Raw genomic sequence first — 27,296 nt, 5'->3', positions numbered from 1 at the left:
CCACTGAATAGCTCAGCATTAATTTACTGGCATAAACCAGTCTTATTTTTAATGTTAGTTTTTGCAGGTTGCCGGGTAAACTTAAGACTTTGACTGCAGATGTGGATCATCTGTGCTTGTGGAACATTTTGACTGATGAATCAGAAATCGTGTTAATGATTGTTTTCCCCAGAGGTGCCGGCAAATGGATACCTCATCACTGCTGACTCACCATTGGTCCAAAGATGCCATGCTCCAGCTCCCTCAAGTTGAAGTTAAAGCTTTTAAACGTGATTCTGCCTGGGAAAACATCATTGATTGGAAGGAATGAAAACATGACGAATGTCTCGCTTGCTTGAATAGATATCGGATCTCCAGTTTGGTTCAAAGGGATGCTGAATGTTTATCTTGTGTACTGCCAAGAATGATGCAAGAAGTAGCTGTCATCTTTGGGTCATCCCTTGAGAGCAGAACATATATATGCTCCCAAATGCTGCCTCTTATTTCTTCAGGAAGAGCCTTAGGAACTGCTTGAAACATTTCCCCTGTTTTAAACCAAGGACAAACTCATTGATTATTTTCATCTTTGGTATTTCACTTCCTTACTTTATTTTGACCCCTCAGACCTTTTTTATTTTTAATCAGAGTTTTTTTTTTTCCTTTGGAATGAAGTTACACTTACCATGGGATAACTAAACATCAAACTAAGTGCTTTGATTAATCTCCTGTACAACATGGTTGTGACTCGTCTGGAGTTGGAGCTACGCTACCAAGGCAAGAAGTTACGTGGCGTGACCTGGAAGCTGACTCGATCAGAACATGGTTTCCTACCAGAGAGCTCTTGGCTCATTGGGGCGCAGGTTATCGTACCATACCTCATATCAGGACTTGGAATGGTCTCCGCGGGTATCGTTATGGACCTTATACAAGTAATTATCCAAGAATAATGTGAATAGATGTGTAGAGTTGGGTACCATCGGAAGTATTTTGATTATCGTGTCATGATTGTTGCTCAAGGGCACCACCTTCACGTCATACTTCCCTCTTTCTATAAAGAGGTGATCTTTCGTAGGTTAACCTGAAAGTGGTGTTGTATTGGAGTAGGTGGAATAACTTTTGAATATCAAAGAGATCAAAGAATATTTGAGCAAGCTCCCTACTTCACTAATTTCGATTCCCAGTGCTGAAAAACAAGCAGTGAAATTTGAGACCCAGTCCTGTTAATGGATGTTTGGGAGAAATGGACTGACCTCACTTATAGATTCTGATTGTGGGATGTTGTGGAAAGGTGGGTGGATATTTGCATACCGAGTACAGACACGTATTGACAGCTGTTGCTATGAAGAATAGATAAACGGTCTAGTCGGAGAAAAAGACCTTTTTGTTTTCCTGCCCCTCAGGTATTCACAAGCTTGAATTAGTTCAGACTAATGCTGGCCTTAGTTAAATATAAGATATTTGTCTCAGCTACCTTTTTTGTGACTTGACCTGCTTTCTGAACTCAGTCCGTGTTGTTGAGAGCCTTAAAAGAAAAACCCTGAACTGGTTAAACAAGAAATGCGTGTGTTGTGATTGCACATGTGTGCACAGCTCTGCCGGTTCACTGTTGACAGTGCTTTTTTCTGATTAACAGATGGAGTCTTGTGTTACATCCACCTTTCTGAGCTTTCTAAATCAGATTTAGACCAGAGAGAGAGACGAGAGCCTTGGGATTGCATTGAACAGTTAATTCAATAAGTGGTTTGGAGATGAGAGAGAGAAAAAGAAGGCCAGAGAGGGAGATGACTTTGTATATACACTGCATCTCCCTTGAAATTGTCACAAAGTTCTTTACTTAAAAAGGTAAAAACAAAAGTAAAGGGCTTATGTCATCCAGGTCATAGTAATTTAATGATGAGAGGTGAAACATCTTCAAGAAACTTAAAGAAGGCCAGTCACTTTTCTTTCCAAGCTCCTTAAAAGTAAAAAACCTTGTCACAGTTGAAGTGTTCCTCATCCATTGCTTTGAAGCTGATGGGTAGTAGTTCTGGTTACCTAGGTAACCCTCCAGTGTATTCACTGCCCTGTCATATGTCCATCCCTGGTATTCTGTACTGTTATGGGAATTCCCCTCAGTCATTCTATGTTCAGACTTGGAACGTACCAACTTTGCATAACCAGCATTTTGCAGCATAAATAAAGAATGGTTCAGGGTCACCTGATCCAGACACATAACTGGTATGGCAGTCCATTCTCCCTGCAGCACGGACTACACTGCCCATGAGGCTACATTCTTTAGGGCGATGCCTGTAACACTCTGCCTATTGCCTTCATATTAAATATTTTTTTAATAATATTTTTTTTAAATATTCCTTCACGTCATTATGCGGGCTGCAAGTAGGGGTGACATGGGCCATGAGATTGACACACAGGCATTAGAACCTCTTAATTGGTGTTTTGTTTGGGTTTCCACCGGCGTGGAATTACCAAAAATAGAAAGAGCATAGTCTAACATATGAAACAGGAAAAGACCGCCGTGTAATCCATTCATTTCAACAAATAATAATAATAATAATAATAATAATACATTTTATTTGAGGGCGCCTTTCACAAACCCAAGGTCACCTTACAAAAGAACAACATTAATAAAAGAAGCAATAGTCATAAAATAAGTTAAAATTGCAAAGCAGAACTTGACAACAGGTAAAATCAGCACCAAAGCGAATAAGCCAGTTTGAACAGATGTGTTTTGAGCTGTGACTTAAATGCGGGAAGAGAGTCCATATTTCTTATGGCTGGAGGAAGAGAGTTCCAGAGCCGAGGAGCAGAGCGACTGAAGGCTCTGTTCCCCATAGTGGTAAGACGTGCGGACGGAACAGTAAGATGAATAGCAGATGAGGATCGGAGAGGGCGGGAAACACTGGTGATATGGAGTAGGTCACACAAATAGGAAGGAGCAGATTTATGGATATACTTGTACGTGAGAAGTACGATTTTAAAGTTTATCCTGGCTTCTATGGGCAACCAGTGAAGCTGCTGAAGAACTGGGGTAATATGAGCTCTTGACGGAGTTCGAGTTATGACACGAGCTGCAGAATTTTGAAGAAGTTGGAGTTTGTGAAGGGACCTTTTAGGGAGACCAAATAAGAGGGAATTGCAGTAATCAATGCGGGACGTAATAAGACTATGGACAAGGATGGCAGCAGCATGGGAAGGCAAGGCAAGGCAAGGCAAATTTATTTGTATAGCACAATTCAACAACAAGGTGATTCAAAGTGCTTTACAGAGACATTAGAAACAAAAACAAATAAAAATCATGATTTAAAATTGATTAAAACAAGCAAACAAACAAACTAACTAAACACACACATTTCACACCTGTTCGCGCGATCTGAACCCTTATCGTAAGGGGAGCTACCAGTCCTTCTGTGGACGAGCTACTTTCTATTTTAAATTCCCTGAATTTAAAATACTCTCTAGACCCAGTCTAGACCCAGTTGGGGAGCTACCCAGAGCTCTAATCCCACACCTGTTCGCGCGATCTGAGCCCTTATCGTAAGGGGAGCTACCAGTCCTTCTGTGAACGAGCTACTTTCTATTTTAAATTCCCTGAATTTAAGGGAAGTAAGGAAGGGGCGGAGTTGGTTAATATTACGTAAGTGGAAGTATGCAGACCGGGTTATGTAATTAATGTGGGACTGGAATGAGAGAGTATTATCAAGTATGACACCCAAACTCTTAACCTGAGGGAAGGGAAGGGTGGGGGAACGTTCAATGTTAATGGGAAAACTTGGGATTTGGTTAAGATAGAGTTTTATTACTTAGTTTAAGAAAATTGGAGGAGAACCAGGATCTAATCTCGATAAGACAGTTTGAGAGGGAGGGAGGTGGGAGGGATGAATTGGGGTTAGAAGAAATGTAGAGCTGGGTGTCATCGGCATAACAGTGAAAATGTATATTATATTTTCGGAATATATGACCAAGATGGAGCATGTAAATAATGAATAAAAGGGGCCCTAATACTGAACCCTGGGGCACACCAGCAGAAACAGGATGGAGACTTGAAGAATGGGATTTAAATTGGATAAACTGAGTGCGGTCTGAGAGATAGGAGGTGAACTAGGCAAGGGGGGTATGACTAATGCCAATGGATGCTAACCGGTTCAGGAGAATATTGTGAGAAATGGTATCAAACACCGCACTAAGATCAAGAAGGATGAGGATGGATAGGAGACCAGAATCAGCCGCCATCAGAAGGTCATTAGTAATCCTTAACAAAGCTGTTTCTGTGAAATGATTGGGGCGTAAACCAGATTGAAATTGTTCATAGAGATTATGGTTATTGAGGTGTAAGTGAAGCTGAAAGGCAACAACTTTTTCAAGAATTTTTGAAATAAAGGGGAGATTTGATATAGGGCGAAGATTATCAAAGTTATTGGGGTCTGCACCAGGCTTTTTGAGAGTTGGAATAACAGAAGCCTTTTTCAGTGATTCAGGAACGATTCCAGTGTTCAGGGAGGAATGGATAATACTGGTTATGAGAGGAGCTAACGAGGGAAGACAGGCTTTAACTAACAGAGTGGGAAGAGGGTCAAGGTGACTGGTGGATGATTTAGATTTTATAATAAGATTAGATACATCAGATTACAAAGTAACTGTAATCTGAATACCACCTTTTTAAACAGTAACTGTAATGTAATACAGTTACTCATATTTTGTATTTTAAATACGTAACGCCGGTACATGTATTCCATTACTCCCCAACACTGCAGATAGTTCATAATAATACCCCCAGAAATACATGTGCAACAGAATCGGTCACAAAAAAACCCACACCTGAGCTTCCTCCTTTTTGTCACTGCGGGCTCTTTAAAAATACAGACTGTACTTTTTAAAATGTCACTATTGTTTTTAAAACCCAGTTTGTCATTAATGGTCACAGTGGTGAGGGGACCAGAAAAACTATAGAGTACAACATTAATAACAAAACATGAGCAACCAGACTTTTAATGTAATGAAGCAAACTTAACACATTACAAATCCCCAGCAAATATTTGGCTTGAGACCTGGCTTGTAATTGGCTAAAAGAAGTGTATTTGTTACACAGAGATACTGTTAGTAAAGGAAAAACCTGTTATTATAGACCGAGCATAAAATACTGAATTCTTCTTGAGTGTAAAATTTTCTGAAAATATCATTTTTGTGTGTCTGAAGTACCTGAATCAGTCAGCGACAGCACCAACATTAGAAAGTCCCTGGAAGTCTACAGTAGCACTGAGCTGGCTTATGTTGGCTTTTGTCCCATCACACTCGCACTCACAGTCAAGCAGCAGTATTATAGCAGAAGTGGGACATGTCCCAAGATAGCCTCTGTGTATGACAGACGTCAGCCAGATTTAGCAATCCAGAACCTGAGAGGAATTGGTATGAATAGAGATGCACTCACACCAGCACACACACTCCTCTACCATTGACAAGACTGACATTCAGTTCTCTTATTCCCTTGTTTGGATCCATTCACCTTCATCACCTGTTCACTATTGTTTAAATAGGTCAGGAGGCAGAAATGATCCAATTGGTTGCAAACACTAGAGAGTGCAGAATATTTAAAAGAGCAATAGTTAGCACGTTCATAATGGTTAAAAAACATTTAAAAATGTGTTCGGGTCGTTCTTGTATGTGACAAACCACTGGCTCTGGTTAACTAAGCTAGCTAACTGGCACACAGTAATCAGTAACTGATGGGTTAATTAATATTTGTGTTCCAGGTGTTGGAAACAGGAGAGATAATGAATTACTGCTCATCAATATGTAGCTCCATTTGTAGGGTTCAGAACATCATGGAAATGATTCATAACCTTTAAGAATGGAAAGGGCATGGTATTTAGATTGACCTGTACCGAAATGACAAAGTGTGAAGAAGGCATGTCATAAACATACTTCATCACTTATGAAACAAGTCAGAGGCAGTGATGGACATGCATAACTTCCAGTGGAACTGGGTTTCTGACATTTGATATGACAGCCAGAGAATTCAGAGGAATATAAAAAAAAAAAAAGCTCTGCTAGAACAGGGTCAGTCAAATAAAGGTTAAATTCATTCTTATATTAAGTCTTGTCACTGCGCTTTCTTTGTAAATACTGACAACACATATCAAAATCTTGCAATAATAAATCTAATAGGCACTAGGTTATTACTCACAAATCCCGAAACCCCAACATTCAGACGACCCCTTTGATCAAGTACTTGGCAACAGCAGGAAAGAAAAACTCCCTTTTAACAGAAAGAAAACTCTGGCAGAACCAGGCTCAGGGAGGGGCAGACCTCTGCTGGTACCTGTTGGGAGTGAGGAGAAAGAGAAGAGGATAAAGGAAAGAATAGAAAGATATAAGCTATATAAGCATTTTCTAAAAGGAAGGTTTGAAGCCTAATCTTAAAAGTAGAGTAGGTGTCTGTCTCCTGAATCCAAACGAGGAGCTAGTTCCACAGAATCGAGGCCTGAAAGCTGAAATCTCTGCTCTCAGACTGCAGGTTTACTTTTGGTTCTCAGAGTTTCTAAAAGTAGAATTGGAGGAAAAGTGCTGTATTAGAATATTGTGGTACTATAAGTTATTTAAGATGTGATGGGGACCGATTGGTTTGGATGTTGCGTCTGAGAAGAAAGAATTAAAATAAACTTCTGGATATTTTTTGTGCTTATTGTGCTCTGTCCTTTGAACCCAGTCCTCTGTAAAAGCCTCGTACCACAGAGAGACAACCATTCAAGCTTAATCATACTCCTTGCTGCCAATTTAGAATCTGTTGGCTCCATGTAACTCTGAATTCAAGTTGACTTTAGGCTCTGCAAGGTTTATTATAGGAATGCGATCCCCACTATATATATATGAGCTAAAGATTTATAGTTTCATGGTTCCCACACTGTGGCTCCGAGTACATCTGAAGTTTAAAAGCAAGAAAGAGAAATTCTATAACTTCTCTGTTTTCTTCAACATGCCATCCAGGATCAGCTGAGTCAGCTAGTTAAGAAGCTCATGTAGGTGGTTGTACACCTGCATAGGTTATTTCTCCCCTCTGACGGGAGCTATATTTGTTGCAGAAATTAATCTTTTGAAGTTCACACAAGGATGTATTTGCTATAAAACAATAGAGTCTTCACTGAGCACAAGCTGTTTTTTTAAACATGCTAGCAATAAATAATATATTATATCTAGCTCCTGTTATATTATATTTTATAATTGACTACGTCACCTATTTAACAAAACGTCTTATCAAACTTTTACTGACCTACTTTGTCAGTCCCCTCCACTCTTCCTTCCTTCCCTCCCTACGTGGCTGTCACATCTTCACATCATTCTGCTCTTTGTAGCTGTGTTCTTGTATAATCGCATTTATTTAAAGATCTAAACCATCATGAGGCGGACTCTGTGAACTGCACGTGTTCTAAACCCAGTGAAGCTGCACGGTATGGCGTGGCGGCGAATGCTCAAAGGAGTGGAAACAGAAAGTAGGCTACTGGGTTAGTCTAGAATATCTGATTGTCTTTCGTAATTCCATAAAGAAGTTTAATCAGGTGCAGTTGTTTTTATAATGGGAATATGTCAGGCATAATTAGTAGGAATGTTTGCTTTGGTTTTGTATTTTTTGCACTGCTCTGTAATTGTTTATTCAGTATCTCATTACACAATGTGTGTGTTCCAGCACTGGGAGGTGTTTAAGGTGATCACAGAAGTTTTCATCCTGGTTCCAGCTCTGGTTGGACTCAAAGGAAACCTGGAGATGACCTTGGCTGCTCGCCTCTCTACCGCTGTAAGAAAGTCTAAGGGTTATGTTATAAATTATCTTATGTTATCTGTGGTATGAGCATAAATCGAATTGAACATTTAACCTCATAATCCCCTCATCCTCTAGCTCAGAGTAGCTCCTCAGAAATACAATGCCTCTATAACATCTACAGTGGCTTGCAAAAGTATTCGGCCCCCTTGAACTTTCCCACATTTTGTCACATTACAGCCACAAACATGAATCAATTTTATTGGAATTCCACGTGAAAGGCCAACACAAAGTGGTGTACATGTGAGAAGTGGAATGAAAATCATACATGATTCCAAACATTTTTTACAAATAAATAACTGCAAAGCGGGGTGTGCGTAATTATTCAGCCCCCTGAGTCAATACTTTGTAGAACCACCTTTTGCTGAAATTACAGCTGCCAGTCTTTTAGGGTCTGTCTCTACCAGCTTTGCACATCTAGAGACTGAAATTCTTGCCCATTCTTCTTTGCAAAACAGCTCCAGCTCAGTCAGATTAGATGGACAGCATTTGTGAACAGCAGTTTTCAGATCTTGCCACAGATTCTCGATTGGATTTAGATCTGACTGGGCCGTTCTAACACATGGATATGTTTTGTTTTAAACCATTCCATTGTTGCCCTGGCTTTATGTTTAGGGTCGTTGTCCTGCTGGAAGGTGAACCTCCGCCCCAGTCTCAAGTCTTTTGCAGACTCCAAGAGGTTTTCTTCCAAGATTGCCCTGTATTTGGCTCCATCCATCTTCCCATCAACTCTGACCAGCTTCCCTGTCCCTGCTGAAGAGAAGCACCCCCAGAGCATGATGCACCATATTTGACAGTGGGGATGGTGTGTTCAGAGTGATGTGCAGTGTTAGTTTTCTGCCACACAGCGTTTTGCATTTTGGCCAAAAAGTTCCATTTTGGTCTCATCTGACCAGAGCACCTTCTTCCACATGTTTGCTGTGTGCCCCACATGGCTTGTGGCAAACTGCAAACGGGACTTTTTATGGTTTGCTGTTAACAATGGCTTTCTTCTTGCCACTTCCATAAAGGCCAACTTTGTGCAGTGCACGACTAATAGTTGTCCTATGGACAGATTCCCCCACCTGAGCTGTAGATCTCTGCAGCTCGTCCAGAGTCACCATGGGCCTCTTGGCTGCATGTCTGATCAGCGCTCTCCTTGTTCGGCCTGTGAGTTTAGGTGGACGGCCTTGTCTTGGTAGGTTCACAGTTGTGCCATACTCCTTCCATTTCTGAATGATGGCTTGAACAGTGCTCCGTGGGATGTTCAAGGCTTGGGAAATCTTGTAGCCTAAGCCTGCTTTAAATTTCTCAATAACTTTATCCCTGACCTGTCTGGTGTCGAGAATCTGTGGCAAGATCTGACAACTGCTGTTCACAAACGCTGTCCATCTAATCTGACTGAGCTGGAGCTGTTTTGCAAAGAAGAATGGGCAAGGATTTCAGTCTCTAGATGTGCAAAGCTGGTAGAGACAGACCCTAAAAGACTGGCAGCTGTAATTGCAGCAAAAGGTGGTTCTACAAAGTATTGACTCAGGGGGCTGAATAATTACGCACACCCCGCTTTGCAGTTATTTATTTGTAAAAAATGTTCGGAATCATGTATGATTTTCATTCCACTTCTCACGTGTCCACCACTTTGTGTTGGCCTTTCACGTGGAATTCCAATAAAATTGATTCATGTTTGTGGCTGTAATGTGACAAAATGTGGAAAAGTTCAAAGAGGGCCGAATACTTTTGCAAGCCACTGTATATGATTCACCTCAGTATCATAATAAACGAGCATTTCTGAGATTTAGGTAGTGGTGTAAGCTTCAGAAGATGAGCAGAACATTTATTATCAAAATATGTTGTGAATGGTGCCTTTGGAACCATGTAGCTTCTCCCCTAAACTTCTGTGAGACTTCTGTGCCAACAAATGGTACTAATAAAGTGAAGCATAGAAATGTTAGTGCAGTGTGAATGCTGACAGTTGAGTGATTTGAGGTGAATTTTTATGATTGCTGAATCTTTGGTGAAAAAACTGTTGAATGAGCGGAAATACACATAATCATTCACCCGAAAGCCAAAGTGCAGAACTGCTGAAAGCTGTTCACACAGAAGAAGTTTCAAGGTTGGAAAGTAGCTGAATAGCTTTTAAATGTACATTAGAAAAAGAGGTTGAAAAAATCTGAATGGATATTGAAAGCTCATATTCTTTAAATCCCTTGAAAAAAAAAAGACTCATTTTAAATGTCTCAACTGAAGAACCGCAAATGAAAAACTAGAATATTTGAAGAATATCTGCTGTGTGTGTGTGTGTGCGTGTGGTAATGGTGTTGAATTGTGTTTAAAGAAAGATTCGGATCTCAGTACTGTGAATGCTTAATCAGCAGTCACACTAATGAGCTAGCCACAGGAGGAAGTAGATGCCAAATCCAAACAAAGAATCCTTATAACTTATAGATGTTTCCACCCAAAGTCCAGCGCCCTAAGGCTTTACGAACAACGATGAGAGAGAGAGTCAGAGCCATAATCCAGAACATGTTAGATGAGCTGCTACAAGAAAGCTTCAAGCAGCTAAAGACAGAAGTTGGTGAGGTAAAGGAGGAGGAACCATCATGAATGACCCTGCCTAGGATGCACCATGGCTAACATTAAAAAGTCCTATCAATGGCTAGAAAAGGCTATCTTAAAGGACAGCACAGAACAAGTCCCAAGGACCAGATCCATTGAGGCAGGAGTCACACACACAGCTGGACCCAAGTTCCAGATTGTGCAATGTGGACCCAGAGACATCCAACACACAATAGAAGGTTGTAGCCAATTGTAGTGTAGTGATTGGGACAGTGTACAGAAATAATTGTACCATAAATGAAATAAAAGTCCCCAACTCCTGATGGGAGACACCACCAAAGGTGGTTGAGAACAATATGAGTAAGGTCATGTTGGACTTTTGAGTTCTGGATGGACCAGCAGCTCCTGGCGAACGAGATGGATATAGTGATGCTTGACAAGCAGCAGAAGACGGCAGTTGTGATAAATGTGGCAATCCCAGCACACAGCAACAATAGAGGAGTAGAGGGGCTGAAGGAGTTACTGGGGCAGACGTAGAGGGTAAAGTCGAAAGTGGTCCCAGTGGTAATAGGAGCATTAGGAGCTGTAACCCCCCAAACTGGAAGAGTGCTTCCATCAGATTCTTTGCACAACTCAGAGGTTTCTGTCTAGAATAGTGCAGTCCTAGGAACAACGAGACACTGCACAGGACCCTCAAACTCCCAGGCCTCTGGTGGAGAGGCTTTAGAACTGGAGTGTACAACTCCAGGCCTCAACAGCCGGTGTCCTGCAGGTTTTAGATGTGTCTTTGACCCAACACAGCTGATTTAAATGGCTAAATTACCTCCTCAACATGTCTTGAAGTTCACGAGAGGCCTGGTAATGAGGCCTGGCAGGGTTTAATAAGAATATTTTCTTCTTCCTGCTCCTTTTCACACATGGTTGTAGTGCTTTGTTGATAGAAAGTGTGGTTGGTTTGTTTGATCTGTTTTACCAAGTGTGAAATAAATAAATAAATGAAATGAAATAAAATGAAAACCTGCAGGACAGCGGCCCTTGAGGCCTGGAGTTGGACACCCTTGCTTTAGAAACACACACTTACCAATAGGGCTACGATGGATACATTGGATGATGATATTAAAACATCTACCTTTTCATATTATACTCTATCATTTATGTCATGCTGTTGCAAAACACACTGTTTACTGCAAGATATTTTTCATTGCCTATGAAATTATGCCGCAAATTGGTCTCTGCCAGTCACCAAAAACTACAAGCCTCTTCTGCCATCAACGCAAGTATCATGTGAAAGAGTATGGAGAGAGTTTATGAATAAGAAGCAAAAAGTTGTCAGGTGCTAACAATAAACCACAAACCCAAACGTTAGAACAGGCTGCCATATATATATATATATATATATATATATATATATATATATATATATATATATATATATATATATATATACACATATATATATATATATATATATATATATATATGTGTATATATATATATATATATATATGTGTGTATATATATATATATATATATATGTGTATATATATATATATATATATATGTGTATATATATATATATATATATATATATATATATATATATATATATAGAGATATAGATATATAGATATAGATATAGATATATAGATATAGATATATAGATATAAAACACCCAGCGCGCCCCTGCGGGCGGTTTATCCTTCAAGCTCGGGTCCTCTACCAGAGGCCTGGGAGCTTGAGGGTCCTGCGCAGTATCTTAGCTGTTCCCAGGACTGCGCTCTTCTGGACAGAGATCTCCGATGTTATTCCCGGGATCTGCTGGAGCCACTCGCCTAGCTTGGGAGTCACCGCACCTAGTGCTCCGATTACCACGGGGACCACCGTTACCTTCACCCTCCACATCCTCTCGAGCTCTTCTCTGAGCCCTTGGTATTTCTCCAGCTTCTCGTGTTCCTTCTTCCTGATATTGCTGTCATTCGGAACCGCTACATCGATCACTACGGCCGTCTTCTTCTGTTTGTCTACCACCACTATGTCCGGTTGGTTAGCCACCACCATTTTGTCCGTCTGTATCTGGAAGTCCCACAGGATCTTAGCTCGGTCATTCTCCACCACCCTTGGGGGCATCTCCCATTTTGACCTCGGGACTTCTAGGTTATACTCGGCACAGATGTTCCTGTACACTATGCCGGCCACTTGGTTATGGCGTTCCATGTATGCCTTGCCTGCTAGCATCTTGCACCCTGCTGTTATGTGCTGGATTGTCTCTGGGGCATCTTTACACAGCCTGCACCTGGGGTCTTGCCTGGTGTGATAGACCCCAGCCTCTATGGATCTTGTACTCAGAGCTTGTTCTTGTGCTGCCATGATTAGTGCCTCTGTGCTGTCTTTCAGTCCAGCTTTGTCCAGCCACTGGTAGGATTTCTGGATATCAGCCACCTCCTCTATCTGCCGGTGGTACATACCGTGCAGGGGCCTGTCCTTCCATGATGGTTCCTCGTCTCCCTCCTCTTTCTTGGGTTTCTGCTGCCTGAGGTATTCACTGAGCACTCGGTCAGTTGGGGCCATCTTCCCAATGTATTCTTGGATGTTCCTTGTCTCATCCTGGACTGTGGTGCTGACACTCACCAGTCCCCGGCCCCCTTCCTTCCGCTTAGCGTACAGCCTCAGGGTGCTGGACTTGGGGTGAAACCCTCCATGCATGGTAAGGAGCTTTCTTGTCTTTATGTCAGTGGCTTCTATCTCCTCCTTTGGCCAGCCTATTACCCCAGCAGGGTACCTGATCACGGGCAGGGCGTACGTGTTGATGGCCCGGATCTTGTTCTTACCATTCAGCTGACTCCTCAGGACTTGCCTGACCCTCTGCAGGTACTTGGTGGTTGCAGCCTTTCTAGCGGCCTCTTCATGGTTCCCATTTGCCTGCGGGATCCCCAGGTACTTGTAACTGTCCTCTATGTCTGCAATGTTGCCTTCTGGTAGTTCAATCCCCTCAGTTCTGACTACCTTCCCTCTCTTTGTTACCATCCGACTACACTTCTCCAGTCCGAACGACATTCCAATGTCATTGCTGTATAGCCTGGTAGTGTGGATCAGTGAATCGATGTCTCGTTCACTCTTGGCATACAGCTTGATGTCATCCATGTACAGGAGGTGGCTGACAACTGCTCCGTTCCGTAGTCGGTATCCGTAGCCAGTCTTGTTAATGATCTCACTGAGGGGGTTCAGGCCTATGCAGAACAGCAGTGCATATATATATATATATATATATATATATATATATATATATATATCTTAACAAAAAACTTTCTTCTTTCAGACCTGTGTTATTTGAGTGAGAGCCTTTGCCTCAACATATGAATCATGACTCCATGTTTGCAGGCTAACACAGGCCAAATGGATGACCCTGATAAACAATGGACCATGGTGTGCAGCAATCTGGCACTTATTCAGGTAAGGTATGCCGGGGAGAAATTTACACCCAAAATATGAAAAGAGTAAATAATGGGCTGGACTGTCACTGTTCAGAAGTTCAGGACTCCTGTCTTCAGTTTGCTCTCTGCATTGTGTTTAAGTACAAACTCACTCCACTTCAGTTTTTTAGGCTAAACGATTCCTGAAGCCATTTTTCGGAGAAAAATGTGCCAAAAAATATTCACTCATAAAAATTGCTGCTTCCAACATCTGTCCGTCAGTGTTCTGAATGTTAAATTCACTATCCTACTGTAGCCGGGGCCTGACGCTGCTGTGCTCTGTCCTGTTTCGGCAGGTCCAGGCCACAGTGGTAGGATTCCTCGCCGCAGTGGCAGCAATTTGTTTAGGGGCGATTTCCAGAGGAGGCATTGAACTGGAACAAGCAGCTGTCCTGTGCGCCAGCAGTATCACCACCGCCTTTGTAGCTGCTCTGTCTTTAGGTAAGTAAGCTGCGGGGATGTTCTTTATTTGGAAATTCGAATAACAGTCAGTTATTCTAGCATATAGTCACCCAAGCATACAGTTTCGTTTAGGGGTCAGGGGTCAAATCGGAAGCTGTAACTAGAAGAACCAGATGAAGCATTCACTCCAGAGTACCAGCTGTACTCACATTCTTCATGATGTTATGATAGTCAAACTAGACACATAAAAAAGGCACCATCAGTACCTCCTGACAGAGGAACTTTCTGATTGGATGTAAGATACATAGTTCTAAATAGCTCTATATAGCTTTATTATCACTTTGACCTTCAGATCAATCTGTTGAACTTGAGGTCAGAGGTCAAATGTGTCATGATATTTTAATCTTTATACAGGACTTTCTATATGTGGGCAATACACACCACACGTGTAATAATCATAGTTTCTATGCTATAAGGCTTTTTGCCAATTTTCAACCAATAAATAAAGTTGACTTTGAAGACCTCGGTGGATTTAATAGGTTGTTAACATGACCCCACTCCACACTCCCACAAGGTTTTCTCAGAATTCACAAAAAACTTTTCAAGCTGTCATGTTGACAGACAGAACGACACACACCCATGCAGATGCTACCGTTTTTAAGGTCTTAATTTAAGCTGCTAGGTGTGAATGTGATTCGTTGTAACTATAACAAACAATACGTAACAGTTTGACAGTTATACAAGCTAATGTTATTATTCTGACAGTGTTTTAGGGTGGCTTCTCATTGTTGTGAAACAAATTTCAATCAAACAGCTTTCATCTGTGCGCCTGTCCTTATATTACCCGTCTCAGCATGCACTCCCCGAATAATCCATAGTTCATGCTCACCTTAAGTGTTCTGGTGTTAAGCAGGACTGATGCGTGAAGGAACAAAACTGTCCTTGTTTCATTTTCTGCTCTGCAGGGGAAACCTCGTCACTGTCTCTCTCTACACTGTCATTTCAGTTTCTCTGTAATTCGTTTTTTTACTCATACCCTTTTGTTTTTCTTTTCTCTTTCCAGGCCAGCTATCACTCTGTGAGACAGGTTGGCGTGTTGACAGTTGTCTTTGTTGATATAGAAAAACGAACAAATTCCAGCTAAAAGCTTCCGTCAGCATTCTGTTGTCTCACAAACATGATGAAAGAAGCTGAATTGGCTCTTTCTTTCTACAGTTGTGTTTTCCCCGTATGTTGATTGAAAGTGTAAGCGTCTCACGTCTTTTGTGTTTCTGTCCCTTCACACTCTGTTGTGCAGGCCTGGTGATGATTGGAGTGATCATCGGCTCGAGGAAAGTGGGAATCAACCCTGACAATGTGGCCACTCCCATTGCTGCGAGTCTGGGGGATTTGATCACCCTGTCCCTGCTGGCTGGGGTCAGCAGCGCGCTCTATGAGTATAAAGGTGAGGAAAAAGCCGAGATGTCAGTAGCAACTATATGATCTCAAGCTCACTGGGTTTCACTAAAGTTCCTGGCTTTTTTTTACTTTTAACTGTGCGTATTTTTCCTTATATTCACAAACCTATGGCTGGATTAAAAATTTCATTTTTCACACAGCTTAGAATTGACCTTTGGAGTATGTCCAGATCAGCATCCAGAATTTACAAAAAAATTAAATAATAATAATAAAATTAGTTTCTAATATTACAGATCACTAGCACTGCTATTGTTAATGTCTGTGTGTGTTTGTTTGGATGTGATGTCCTAGGTGTCGCCCTCTGGTGATCTGTGAAGTATTTGGTTTGTGGCTGTTCGCCTCCTTAGCTCTACCCACTTGTTCTCCTTCATGACCCAGCCTTTGTGCTTGATCTGTTTTGGTTGCATGTTTTCTTTTTTTTCTTTTTTTGTTAATAAATGACATCTCTCAGAAAGTAAATGGGTGTTGTGTTACAAGCCACGGCCTTAACACAGTTTATTGTTTGAGATAACGGTTGTGGCCCCGGAGCTGCGTAGCACGGTGCTTCAAACGAGGCAACACAGGCTTTTTAAATTCATCCCATTGGTGCTGCTACTAAAAATCTTAGATGAGGTGAAATCTTGGACAAGGTCAGAGGTCAGTTTTTCTGATAGTCTTGTGAGTGTAATAACTGAAGAAGGAAATCGCCTAGGTTTTCAAATTTATACCATAGATGCCCTCGGCTGGGAGGCTGAGGGGTAGCACTGGTGGCTGCCAGTGACAAGTGAAAAACAAGTGATACAGGGTATTTTGGTGCCCTTGAAATTTGGAAGGAAAGATTTAACTGACTTTTTTCTGCCAGAAGATGGCAGCAAAAGGCAGATTTTTCCACACACACTGTGAGAATGCACTGTGTATACACAACACACACTGTAGTGTGTGTGCACTGTGTATCAAAATGACACCCTGAGACATTTTGATACACAAAAAAAGGGTGATTATAGATGTGTTCCTCTGCATCTAGTTATTTGGCATATGTGATGTAAATGTACATATGTGTGAAAACCCCGGAGCAACCCTCCCAAGGGTTTAATAAAGTTTTATTTAATCTATTCTAATCTAATAACTTCAATCTCAGCCAAACCGATTTACTCAGGAACAAATAAAAACACTGAAATAAGTCAAACAATAACATTTTTAGGTTATCTAAGTGAGTTATATATCATGTTTAACCTGAGTAGCGAAATACCGCGGGGGTTTGAAAACGATGAGCTGGGAGTTCGCTGTTCTCGTCGGTTCAGATATTTAAAGTTTACACAGCTACATTCTCGCCTGAAAATATGCTAAAAGTTTATATTGTGACCCAGAAAGTTTTAAATATTACTCTTATTACTCTAAGTAGCTGCCGCCATTGTTGGAAACTGGAATTGGCTGGGCCGCGCTATGAATTCTGGGATATGGTTTTTCAATTCTGTTGTCCGGGTGGAAAATCAGGAGAAATTCGAGAGAGTGGTGGCTCAAGGAGATTTTCGGGAGGAGCATTGAAATTCGGGATTCTCCCGGAAAAATTGAGAGGGTTGTCATGTATGTGTACAGGGGGGATAAAATGCCAGTATCATTTACATCACAGACTTACTGTATATGTAGTATAAAACTGTAAAGCCTTTAATGTTGTGTTGAATAACATTTTTCATACCCATGCAGACATGCCCATAACTGACTGGATTTGTCTCCTTTTTTTCTTTCTTTCTTTGGAGACCTTCAGTATAATGTCTTTGTCTCTCTGTCTCTCTTTTTTTAGACATATGGTACCTGTCACCTATGGTGTGTCTGGTCTTTCTCTGTCTCATCCCGGTCTGGGTGTTGGTGGCCCGACAAAGCCCTCAGATCAGAGAGGTTCTCCGTTCAGGATGGCAGCCCGTAATAGTGGCCATGTCCATTAGCAGGTAGACACTCAAACACTTAATCTAGAATAATAATAAACAGCACTTTATATGTGAATAGATTTGTTTTTTGTGTGTTTATGGCTCTTGCACATATACAGGCCTATTAAAAAGTATTTTTTATGACGTATGAAGTCTACTCTTACTTCTCCTATAAGAATTAACAGGCTGCTGCTTAGCCCTATAAAGTGTGAGCAACTTTATAGAGATCTGGATCATTCATGTGTCAAAGTGGAAAGACATTAACAATCATCTGAGAGGAGCTATTGTTGCTGCCCATCAATCTGGGAAATACTATAAGGTCATTTCCACAGCAATTTGATGTCCATCACTTAACTGCCAATCTTCCCAGAAGTGGAGTGAAGAAGCTGCAAGACCTCAACAAGCAACACATCTTGTCCTGATCTAAAGAAACAGCTGAGCAACAAAATCAATGACATATATCCAGTGGCAGTCTGGAAAGGGTTACAAAGCCATTTCTAAGACTTTGGGACTTTGACAGAATGAAGGTGACTGTGAGAGCCATTGTCCACAAATGGAGGGCACTTGGACCAGTGGTGAACTTTCACAGGAGTGGCTGACCTACCAAAGCTAGTGCAATAGACCAACGTCTCATCACGGAGATCACAAAATAACCCGGAACAATATCTAAAGAACCGCTGGTCTTAGTTTAGGTCAGAATTCATGACTCAACAATAAAAAAGACGCTTGACAAAAAGTTCCAGGGAGAAAACCACTGCTGACAAACATGAGCACAAAGGCTCATCTCACATTTGCCATAAACCATCTTGATGATCGCTGAGACTTTTGGAAAAATATACGTTTTGGAAAGTTTGAGTCCCGTTACGATTGGCATAAAACTAACAAAGCATTTAATTAAAAAGAACGGTATACCAAGTGTAGTGTGACGGTCTGGGATTGCTTTGCTGCTTCAGGATTCGGATGACTGAAGCAGCAAAGCAATCCCATGATGGAACCATGAATTCTGCTCTCTACCAGAAAATCCCGAAGAAGAATGTCTGGCCATCAGTTTGTGCCCTGAAGCTCAAGGGCACTCAAATTATACAGCAGGACAATGATCTAAAACACACCAGCAACTCCACTTCGGAATGGCTTAAAAGGACAAAATGAAGGTTTTGGAGTGGTCTAGTGACACAAATCCTAAAAGCAAAAGAAGAGAGAGCCAAAATTCCTCCACAACGATGGGAACGAGTCACTGCCAGTTATCACAAATGCTTCCTTGTAGTTCTCACCGCCAATGGTGGCACAGCTGCTTATTAGAATTAGTGGCTGTTACTTTTGTCTGTAGGGCAGGTAGGTTTGGAGAGCTTTTCATTTAAAAACAGCATCTGTGTTGACTGGGGTTACGTTGGTCTAATAACATTGGTTTGATGATGTGAACTCTGTAAGTGTGACAAATATGGACCAAAACTAAGAAATCATGCATCACGCTGTATGTACAGCATATGAGTACATAGGTTGTATTGCTGTGTTGTGATTGCCTTTGTGTTTGTGCTGTCCAGCTTTGGAGGCCTTATACTGGACAAGACAGTGAGTGATCCCAACTTCGAGGGTATGGCTATCTTCACTCCTGTCATTAATGGTAAGCAGGTCTCTAAAATGAAACGGTGCCACATGTAATTACTTGAACATGTCTGTACAAATGCCTGTGCGGTAGTTGATGACAGTGAGTTTCTGTGTGTCAGCCAGCTCAAAGTTGTAGGAAGTTGAGATCTGTGTCACATGGGTATAGTAATAAAATTTGAAAAAGTGCTGCAGTTAAATCAAATGAGCTTAAAATTTAATGTCAAACTCTCATTTGATTTAGAAATAGTGATAGCTGCTCATGTTCGGGTTTGTTGTGCATGAGCACCACAGTAAGCACAGATTTAACAGCACAGTCCACCTCTCGGGGCACGGCTGAAATATTTCATTTTACCAGGATTTGAGTGCATCTAAAATCCCCATCCAAATACTTTGACTTGATCAAAGGATTTTTCTTTATTGATTTCCTTCCAAGAAAACTGTAAACGCTACTATTTTGTGTGTTTAACAGCTCTGACGTCTGACATTAAAAAGCTGTAAACACGGAAGAAAAATATAAATGTGGTCGGTGGATGACCCATCCAGACTAGCTGGATATCAGTGTTCAGTGTTTTTCTACATAATCCTATTTAATTTGAAAACTGAAGCCACATTTCTCATAATATTAAAATCTTGTCTAAACACAGGAAGCAGGACAAGAACTTTGCTGAAGTAAAATTTTGAATTTGGCAACAATTTTGTTTATATTCACCGCCAAAGCACTAAGAACATATTATGTAATACCAATTGGGGGCATTCAGAACAGTCTAAATTACCATGCATGATGACCTCTCCTCAAGTACTTGAGCCTTTTTTTTCCAAGTGGATGTTAATTGCCATTGTGAAATGAACTGAAACCAGCTGCTAGCGGGAAACCAGTCTAAAATCATATGTGATGCTTCGGAAAATGTTCAGCCCTAATGTTAAAGTACACATGATTTGAAGTTAATGGGCTAAAACCTGAAGAACTGCCAAAATGTCCTGTAAATGAAGCCTTAAAACCACTGGAACATTTGAGAAGAACCAACTTTTTCCTTATGCACCAGAGCCGTGATGTAAGGGCATCAAACTGCTTTCGTGCATCTTTTGGAAACTCAATTTCTATGTTTTATTTTGCTTAATCAGAGTTCTTCTTTTACCAAAATATAATCACTTGTACCTAAAATGCAATATTTTGTGATTTAAAAATGGAAAAGAGTGAAGAATAAATCTAGTTTCTCACCTATTTGACCAACTATTGAAAGCGAAGCAGCCAAACAGGGATATGGTTCTAAATTATAGACTGCAGATAAAAGATGGACCTAGCCAGCATGACATCAACTACTGGTTTGTGGACGACTGTTTTAAAGTTTGAAGTTTGGTTTCTTGACTCTAGTTTTTTTTTTATATTTGGAAAAGGGCTTAGCATGTAGGGCTGTGCAATATGAACAAAATCTCATATCCCAATATAAGACATCTATCGTCCGATAACGATATAAATCACAAAAATGTAACATTTTCTGTAAATTCTGTGAATCTCGGGCAGCTCGACTTGCGGGAAGTGTTTCCAGCTGCGCGTCATGTAGCTGGAATCGAGTGTTTTAACAGATGCATGAAACTATACAATTTTAGACATAAGTTGTAACAGCCGCCGTTTTCTTTGTGAGTATTTATTACACGGCGTGCTGCGGGGAAAAGCCTGTTCTAACGTTTGAGTCTAAGGTTTATTTTTTAGCACCTGGCAGCTCTTTTTTACTTCTCATCCGTAAATAATCTGCTCTTTCAGTTTATTTTGAAAAGTCTCAACAGGATCTTGAGCTTTATTGTGAAAGGTTTATGTGAAACATAAACAAGCAGACACGCGATGGTGTTACCGTCGTTGTTGCTAACCACAACGCATAAAAACAGGCGCTTGTCTGTCCGTAGTGTGGTTATATTAAAAGAGAAAAAGAGAACTTTAAGAAATTAATATAGCCACTACAGTGACCATCAAAACAATGAAAAAATATTACCGTAAACAGTTTATTTTCCGACACCACGAAACAAACGATAGCGTAAAATGAAACGATAGACGTTTTTATATCGTCACCCGATATATATCGTTATATCGAACAGCCCTACTAGCATGCTAGGTCATCAGCTAACCATTTGGGAAGACCTAGCAGGCACTTGGTACCGTATAACTGCCTACAGTATAAATATTGTTTGTTTTATTTCGTTTTTTTATACCTGGCTATAAACATATTATTTCTGCTTTAAAATCAACCATTTTAACATCAGTGTTGGAGCTTGCCATAACTGGACAGGAACTACAGTTTCTTCATTCCCATATTGTTTGACTTAATACTATTATCTTACAATAAAATAAAATAAATGCTCTTTTGATGGGACTACTAGCTTCTACTTAGGTCGTTTACTTTTGAGGATGCTGACTTTATCTACATCACCTTTGCTGTTGTGTCAAATAAGAAGAGAATAAGAAGAACCAACTGTCAGAGTAGCTACAATCACAAACAAAACAGCCACAGACAAAATTTGAAAAGGTCGAGCGTTGCAACAGCAGCTAAGTAGACTTGGCAAACTATTTGTGGTTGATTCGATTGTGCCATTATAATGATGCAAATACATGAGTAATAAGATGCAGCAAGTCAAGCTACTCTTTTAGAGGCAAGCATAAAAAACAAACAAAAATTTAAAAATGAAGCTAAAAACTGCAGTTCATCTAGTGGCCACTTGGTGTTGGTTCCCAAAGCCAATCGGTTCCCATAGTACCCATGTGTCCAACTTACCAGCATTAAAAAGCATCCCAAAAATCATTAGAAAATCTCCTCAGATCAATAAAAAAACAGGATTTACAGTACAGGAATGTCCAGCTTCTGAAATGTATGTTTCTTTAAGATGTTAATACTTGGTTGGGAGCTCCATCACCACAAATTACTGCATAAATGTAGCGTGGCACGGAGGCAGTCAGCATGTGGAACTGCTGAGGTGTTATTTTGACAGCAGCCTTCAGCTCTGCCTGCGTGTTTTTCATCTTCCTCTTCACAATACCTTCAAGATTCTTTTAGAGTTTAGGTGAGGTGAGTTGGCAGGACAGTAATAACATGGTCAGTGAACCATTTGGTAGCAGTTTTAACACTGTTCATCCTCTCCTGGAGGATGTGAATGATCGTCATCCGGGTAACCATTAAATCAGAAGTTTGCCAAATGATTGCGGCTGTATGTGCTAAACAAGGGTGAGAGATGTAAGGTGTTTATGCTGTTTGAATAGTAATTTATTGACATACTTAAATCTGAGATACTGGATTCCTGCTTTTCATGAGCTATTAAAAGAAAAAGGTGAAATATTTCTGTTTATGTGCACTGAATCTGTAAAATATACATTTTTTGAGACGCAGTAGTACAGTGTGTACCATAAACCTGTCAAATAAACATAAGGACGAGCAGAGAGATCGTCACACTGTGCTTATAGAGACCTGATCGTCATCTTTAATGTGTGTCAAACTTCTGCCTTAATGAAAACTGCATCATGACATAGAGAAGAGGAAGCAAAAAAGAAGCAGCCCTAAGGCCGAGTGGTTTGGCTGTGAGGTGATGCGTGCAGAGAGCCGATGAGTATAGGAGAGAAGTCAATGTAAACCACTAATGATGCACAGCCAGTGTGCTGGCACAGCTCATAGGGCCTTGAATAACCACAGATCCTCCCTGTCACTGTTTCTCATTTTGATTCTGCCCATCCTCTGGCTGTTTCATAATTCGTACGCTCTTTGCGCCACGCTTATAATTTCTAAATTTCCCATCTGGTTTAAATGTCCTATTCTGGCTTGCAAAATATAACCAGCATTATGTTTTCCTCACAAAACACCCCTCTCCCTATCCTAATGGCAACTGTGCCTCTCTTTTTTTTTTTTGTTTGGTTTTGTTTTTTGTGGGGCTAAGTACTTGGAAGGGTGCTTGACATAACCGAGTTGTCACAGATATCACTGTCAACACCAGATGAAAATGGACTGTGAAAAGCAGCGGGATCTGCAAAAGCTTTCCTTGATTGTGTCGAAATGCGACTTTGAAGAGGCGAACAAATTCATTTCACCCAGCATCTTATCTTCCAGTTTGATTGTGTAACCCACCTGGAGCACATTAGAAATCAGAAAATGGCTCATCAAACAGTTCATGCTCAACCAGTATTGACACAATATTTATGCCAGAATTTGTCCCATTCTGATTTTTACCGACAGTTTTATTTGTGTGGCGTTCCACGTGCATGTGCGACTAGTCTCCACACTTTGCAGTGCTCTTTTGTACTCATCTCTCTTATGTTTCAGTTACTGTGACTCGAGTGGTCAGGCTTTAGCGTTGCTCTGGCTCGCGTCTCTCTGCAGACCCTGTCCGGATCACAGCTGTGCCAAGAGTGTGTCATTATTTGGCCTAATTTGTGTGCTGGCAGCAATAAATGAGATTAAGCGTCACTAAAGCTGTGTTTACTGTTCTTTGTGGGAGAGAACTTTGGTAACCACCCTGTAGTTTCTCTTGCTTTGTTTACATCATCTTTGACTCAGCTCGTTCATCCTCTTGCCTTCTCTTCTCATGCATAGGAGTGGGTGGCAACTTGGTAGCCATCCAGGCCAGCAGGATCTCTACCTATCTGCACTTTTGGAGCATCCCAGGGGTGCTACCCTACAAGATGAGGCAGCACTGGCCCAATCCCTGCATCACCTTCTTCTCCTCAGGTAATGCTGCCATGCGGTGGAAGCTCTCTAAACCAGAAATTTAAATGATTTAAGGAAACTGACTTTAAATGTCCTAACAGGCATTGGTAAAAAACAAATTCTACTAATGAGGGGCTGGAATCAAGCATTCTAGACACAGAATCAGCCCACCCCAACCTGCCTGAACCCCAGGAAGAGCCAGCCTCTTCACGAAATCCAAACCCAAGAGCTACAGCCCCAGGGCCACCCAACAGGCCCCGCCACACCATAGTTTTAAACTCACTGTCTCACCACCATCATCGTCATTTTCAGCCAGAGACAAACGGCCAGCTCGTGTGAATGTGGGGCTTGATCTATTAGCTGACTGCAAATAAGACTTCCAAATATGCTGATGTCAATCAGAGTCTGCAGAATGTGTAAAAAGTCAGCTGTTGATGTCAGATTAACTATAAGTGGTGACAATATTGACAATGTGGAGCTTGTAAAATAACTCATATTATGTTACATCATACAATCACAGTAAAGTTTAGACTAGAAGTTGGAGTCAAAAGATTGGTGATACAGATCAGTGGTTGATAACAAAAGGCACTATTTTCTTACATTTTCTGTCTCCCAGGGGTCAACTCAAAGTCAGCACGGGTGCTGTTGATGCTCGTTATACCCGGTCACCTGGTCTTCCTTTACGCCATCTCTCTGCTACAAGGAGAGGAGGCACCTATCACCATAGCCTTCACTGTCTGCTACCTGTGTGCTGCTCTGATACAGGTACACTGATTCAGCCCCATGCCACATACACTGTAAGAAATCATTTGGGTTTTCCTGTTGATGGTAGCCAAGACTGAGCGGTTTCTCATGAACTCGTTGGCTCTCAGCTGACCCTCAAGTTTCCAATGACAGTCTGACAGAGACTGTGAAAACCAGTCATCAGAAGGTACATTATAGACTTAGACTTTGTACAGTCTGATCAAAATGGCCGCAACCACCTGTTACCAAAGTGTGAAATGACCTGTACCAGGTGTGTGTTTGAGCAGCTCACTGGGATAAAGAGTTGCTCCAGGATAGAGCAGAAAGTCCAGCGCAATCCCCAGCATAACATCATCTATCTTGTGTTTGGAAAGTCTGTGTTACTGAACAGAATTCTGTGTTTTGTCCTTTGATACCAAGTCAATAATAGTTTGGCACTCTCGGTAATCTCCTGGAGGTTCCAGATGTCAGATTTCCTAACAGCCCAAGCCCAGAAAAGTTGATTCCATTTCTAGGAAGCTTCATAGGACACTGCCACGGATCACAGATTTTTCAGCTGATAATCAAATACTTAATACAATCAATATAGACCATGTAACCATTTAACCATCACTTTTAGATATACATTCTAATCATCTGCTCCAACTATTCATCCACTAGGTTTTATTTTTTCCTCTCCAACAGCTGTTTGTTCTTTCTTTCTTTTTTATAAACAACTGTTAGAAAGCTGTTTACTTTTAGTTGTTTTAAACCACTTATCTTATTTATTTAAAGTGGAAAAAAATATTAATATATAAATTTTTTATAGCGCTTTTTTGGGCGTGGTCGATTTGTGGCTCTAAGACCGATAGTGTATGCATTTTTCTAAGACCCTCCAGGGGTTAAAGTCAGCTCTACTTCTACCACTTTAGGCATTAGTCACACCGGCCTAGAGACCGGTTGAAAACCCCGTCGCTCCCTCAGGTCGGTTTCAGGGGAAAATGCACATTCTCCCACTGACTGGTGCGTGATCACCTGAGGTTGCTGGTTCAAATCTGTCTCAGAGAGTGTGGTGCACCAAAAATGTCCTGTTGCTTACTTTGGTCACTAGCACATTGCTACGGTCGCCCAGTGTGCACGCTTGTAAATGCCGCACATGTTTAGATGCCAGACAGTTGGTAACTAATCACAGAATGATACTGAAACTTAAAGTGTGCCACAAACTGGAAACAGAGAGCATTCACTATCAAAGTTAGAGCTGCGTCTTACAGTTTTTTCTGAATGCTTAAACCCTAACTGTGATTCCTGTAGCACAATCTCTAAAACTATTCAGACTTATAGCAAAACCACTCACTGAGTTTGCAAAACTAAAAGCACAAAAACTGCTTTGCACTCAGTTTGCAATTTTGTAACACACACTTTGCAAAACTGTAGGCACAATTCACTACACAACACTCAATTACCAAATTTCCAACACACTCCTAGCAAAAGTATACACATGTATGGCTATCATTAACACTAATTTGCCAACTGTCTGGCACACTTTCACATGTGAAAACTTTAATCAGCCTAAGCACTATAATACAGGTAAGCTGTGTGTGCAGAGTACAATGGAGGGAGCAGAAAGAGTGAGAAGTAGAGGAGGCCGAGGAAGAGGACGTGGAGGTGAAGAAGTAGGATGAAGAGGACGACAAGGACAAGGAGGAGCAAGAGGAAGACGAGGAGGGGGGAGAGGAAGATGAGGAGGGGGGAGAGGAAGGGTAGGAAGAGTAAGAAATAGAATTGCTGATGACATCAGAGCTACAATAGTGGACCATGTAATCAACCGTGGAATGACCCTGAGGGTAGCTGGCCAACGGCTCCAGCCTAACTCGAGCCGCTACACTGTAGCAAGTACCATAAGGACATCTTGAAATGAGAATCGGTTAGTACAGTCACTTCGCACAAAGATTTGTAGCACTGCCATATGCCAATGAGAAACACACCAACACCATTGATGTAAAAATACTGAAATTGTTACTTTACAGAATTGCTAGATGACCAGATGCTGGGGGCAGAGGAAGCATGTTCACTGCAGACCAAGTAACCCATATAGTCATTATGGCGATTGCAAATAATCCTAGACTTGGAAATAAACACTTGTGTTTGTTTTGATGTGTTTGAATAAACACCAGTACTTGAAGTTTGGATCCCTCTATGCTTATGGATCTATGACAGAAGTATGAGCTCAAACTGACATAGCCTACCTTGTGCACAGAGAAAGCAAAAGCCAGATGTGTTTTGTATTCATACCATCAGTGTGCAGTTGGCGCATTGTGTGCTTAGTAGATGATGGCTTGTGTGTACTGTTTGATACGGAAACACCATTTTTACGAAGGTGTGAAGAGTTAATCTAGCTGTGTTTGCTTTTGCAAGAGAACTACAATGTTTTGATTATTGGGTGACAGGTTTTCTTATTTGTGTGAAGAGTTTTGCAAAATTAGCCAATAGTTACAAAAAATGTGCTTAAGCAATCAGAAAAAACTGTAAGCTGCATCTGAACTAGAAGCAAAGCGCCAAACAGAGACCACAGATGGAGAATGACATTGGGCAACTAAAAGGAACTACGCATGACATAAGCGTTAGTGATGGGAAGTGATCAGGACCTGGGATACACTTTTCACAAGTTCCAGGGAAGCACTGATTGGCATATAACTTGATAGTAAATGGTTTAGAGGACCACCTAGGC

At 41.1% G+C, this 27,296-nt stretch overlaps 2 protein-coding genes across 3 annotated transcripts in view; one reads left to right on the top strand and one right to left on the bottom strand.

Annotated features, from left to right (window-relative positions):
* Positions 1 to 27,296, bottom strand: part of LOC309697331 (uncharacterized protein) — a 521,790-nt gene that overhangs the window by 444,942 nt on the left and 49,552 nt on the right. The gene's annotated exons all lie outside the window — the stretch shown is intronic.
* Positions 1 to 27,296, top strand: part of LOC309697329 (solute carrier family 41 member 1-like) — a 41,771-nt gene that overhangs the window by 9,208 nt on the left and 5,267 nt on the right. For both annotated transcript variants that reach the window (XM_082519172.1, XM_082519171.1), the window contains exons 3-10: positions 7,658 to 7,765; positions 13,703 to 13,774; positions 14,091 to 14,235; positions 15,494 to 15,640; positions 17,435 to 17,579; positions 19,100 to 19,179; positions 23,732 to 23,866; positions 24,462 to 24,610. In XM_082519172.1, coding sequence (XP_082375298.1) covers positions 7,658 to 7,765; positions 13,703 to 13,774; positions 14,091 to 14,235; positions 15,494 to 15,640; positions 17,435 to 17,579; positions 19,100 to 19,179; positions 23,732 to 23,866; positions 24,462 to 24,610 — 981 coding nt within the window. The remainder of the gene's footprint in view (positions 1 to 7,657; positions 7,766 to 13,702; positions 13,775 to 14,090; positions 14,236 to 15,493; positions 15,641 to 17,434; positions 17,580 to 19,099; positions 19,180 to 23,731; positions 23,867 to 24,461; positions 24,611 to 27,296) is intronic.

This window comes from Aulonocara stuartgranti (genome assembly GCF_965226115.1).
Source record: "Aulonocara stuartgranti genome assembly, chromosome: 20".
Classification (NCBI taxonomy): Eukaryota; Metazoa; Chordata; class Actinopteri; order Cichliformes; family Cichlidae; genus Aulonocara; species Aulonocara stuartgranti.
Note: the sequence above shows the minus strand (reverse complement) of the source record. Positions and strands in the feature narration are given on the sequence as shown.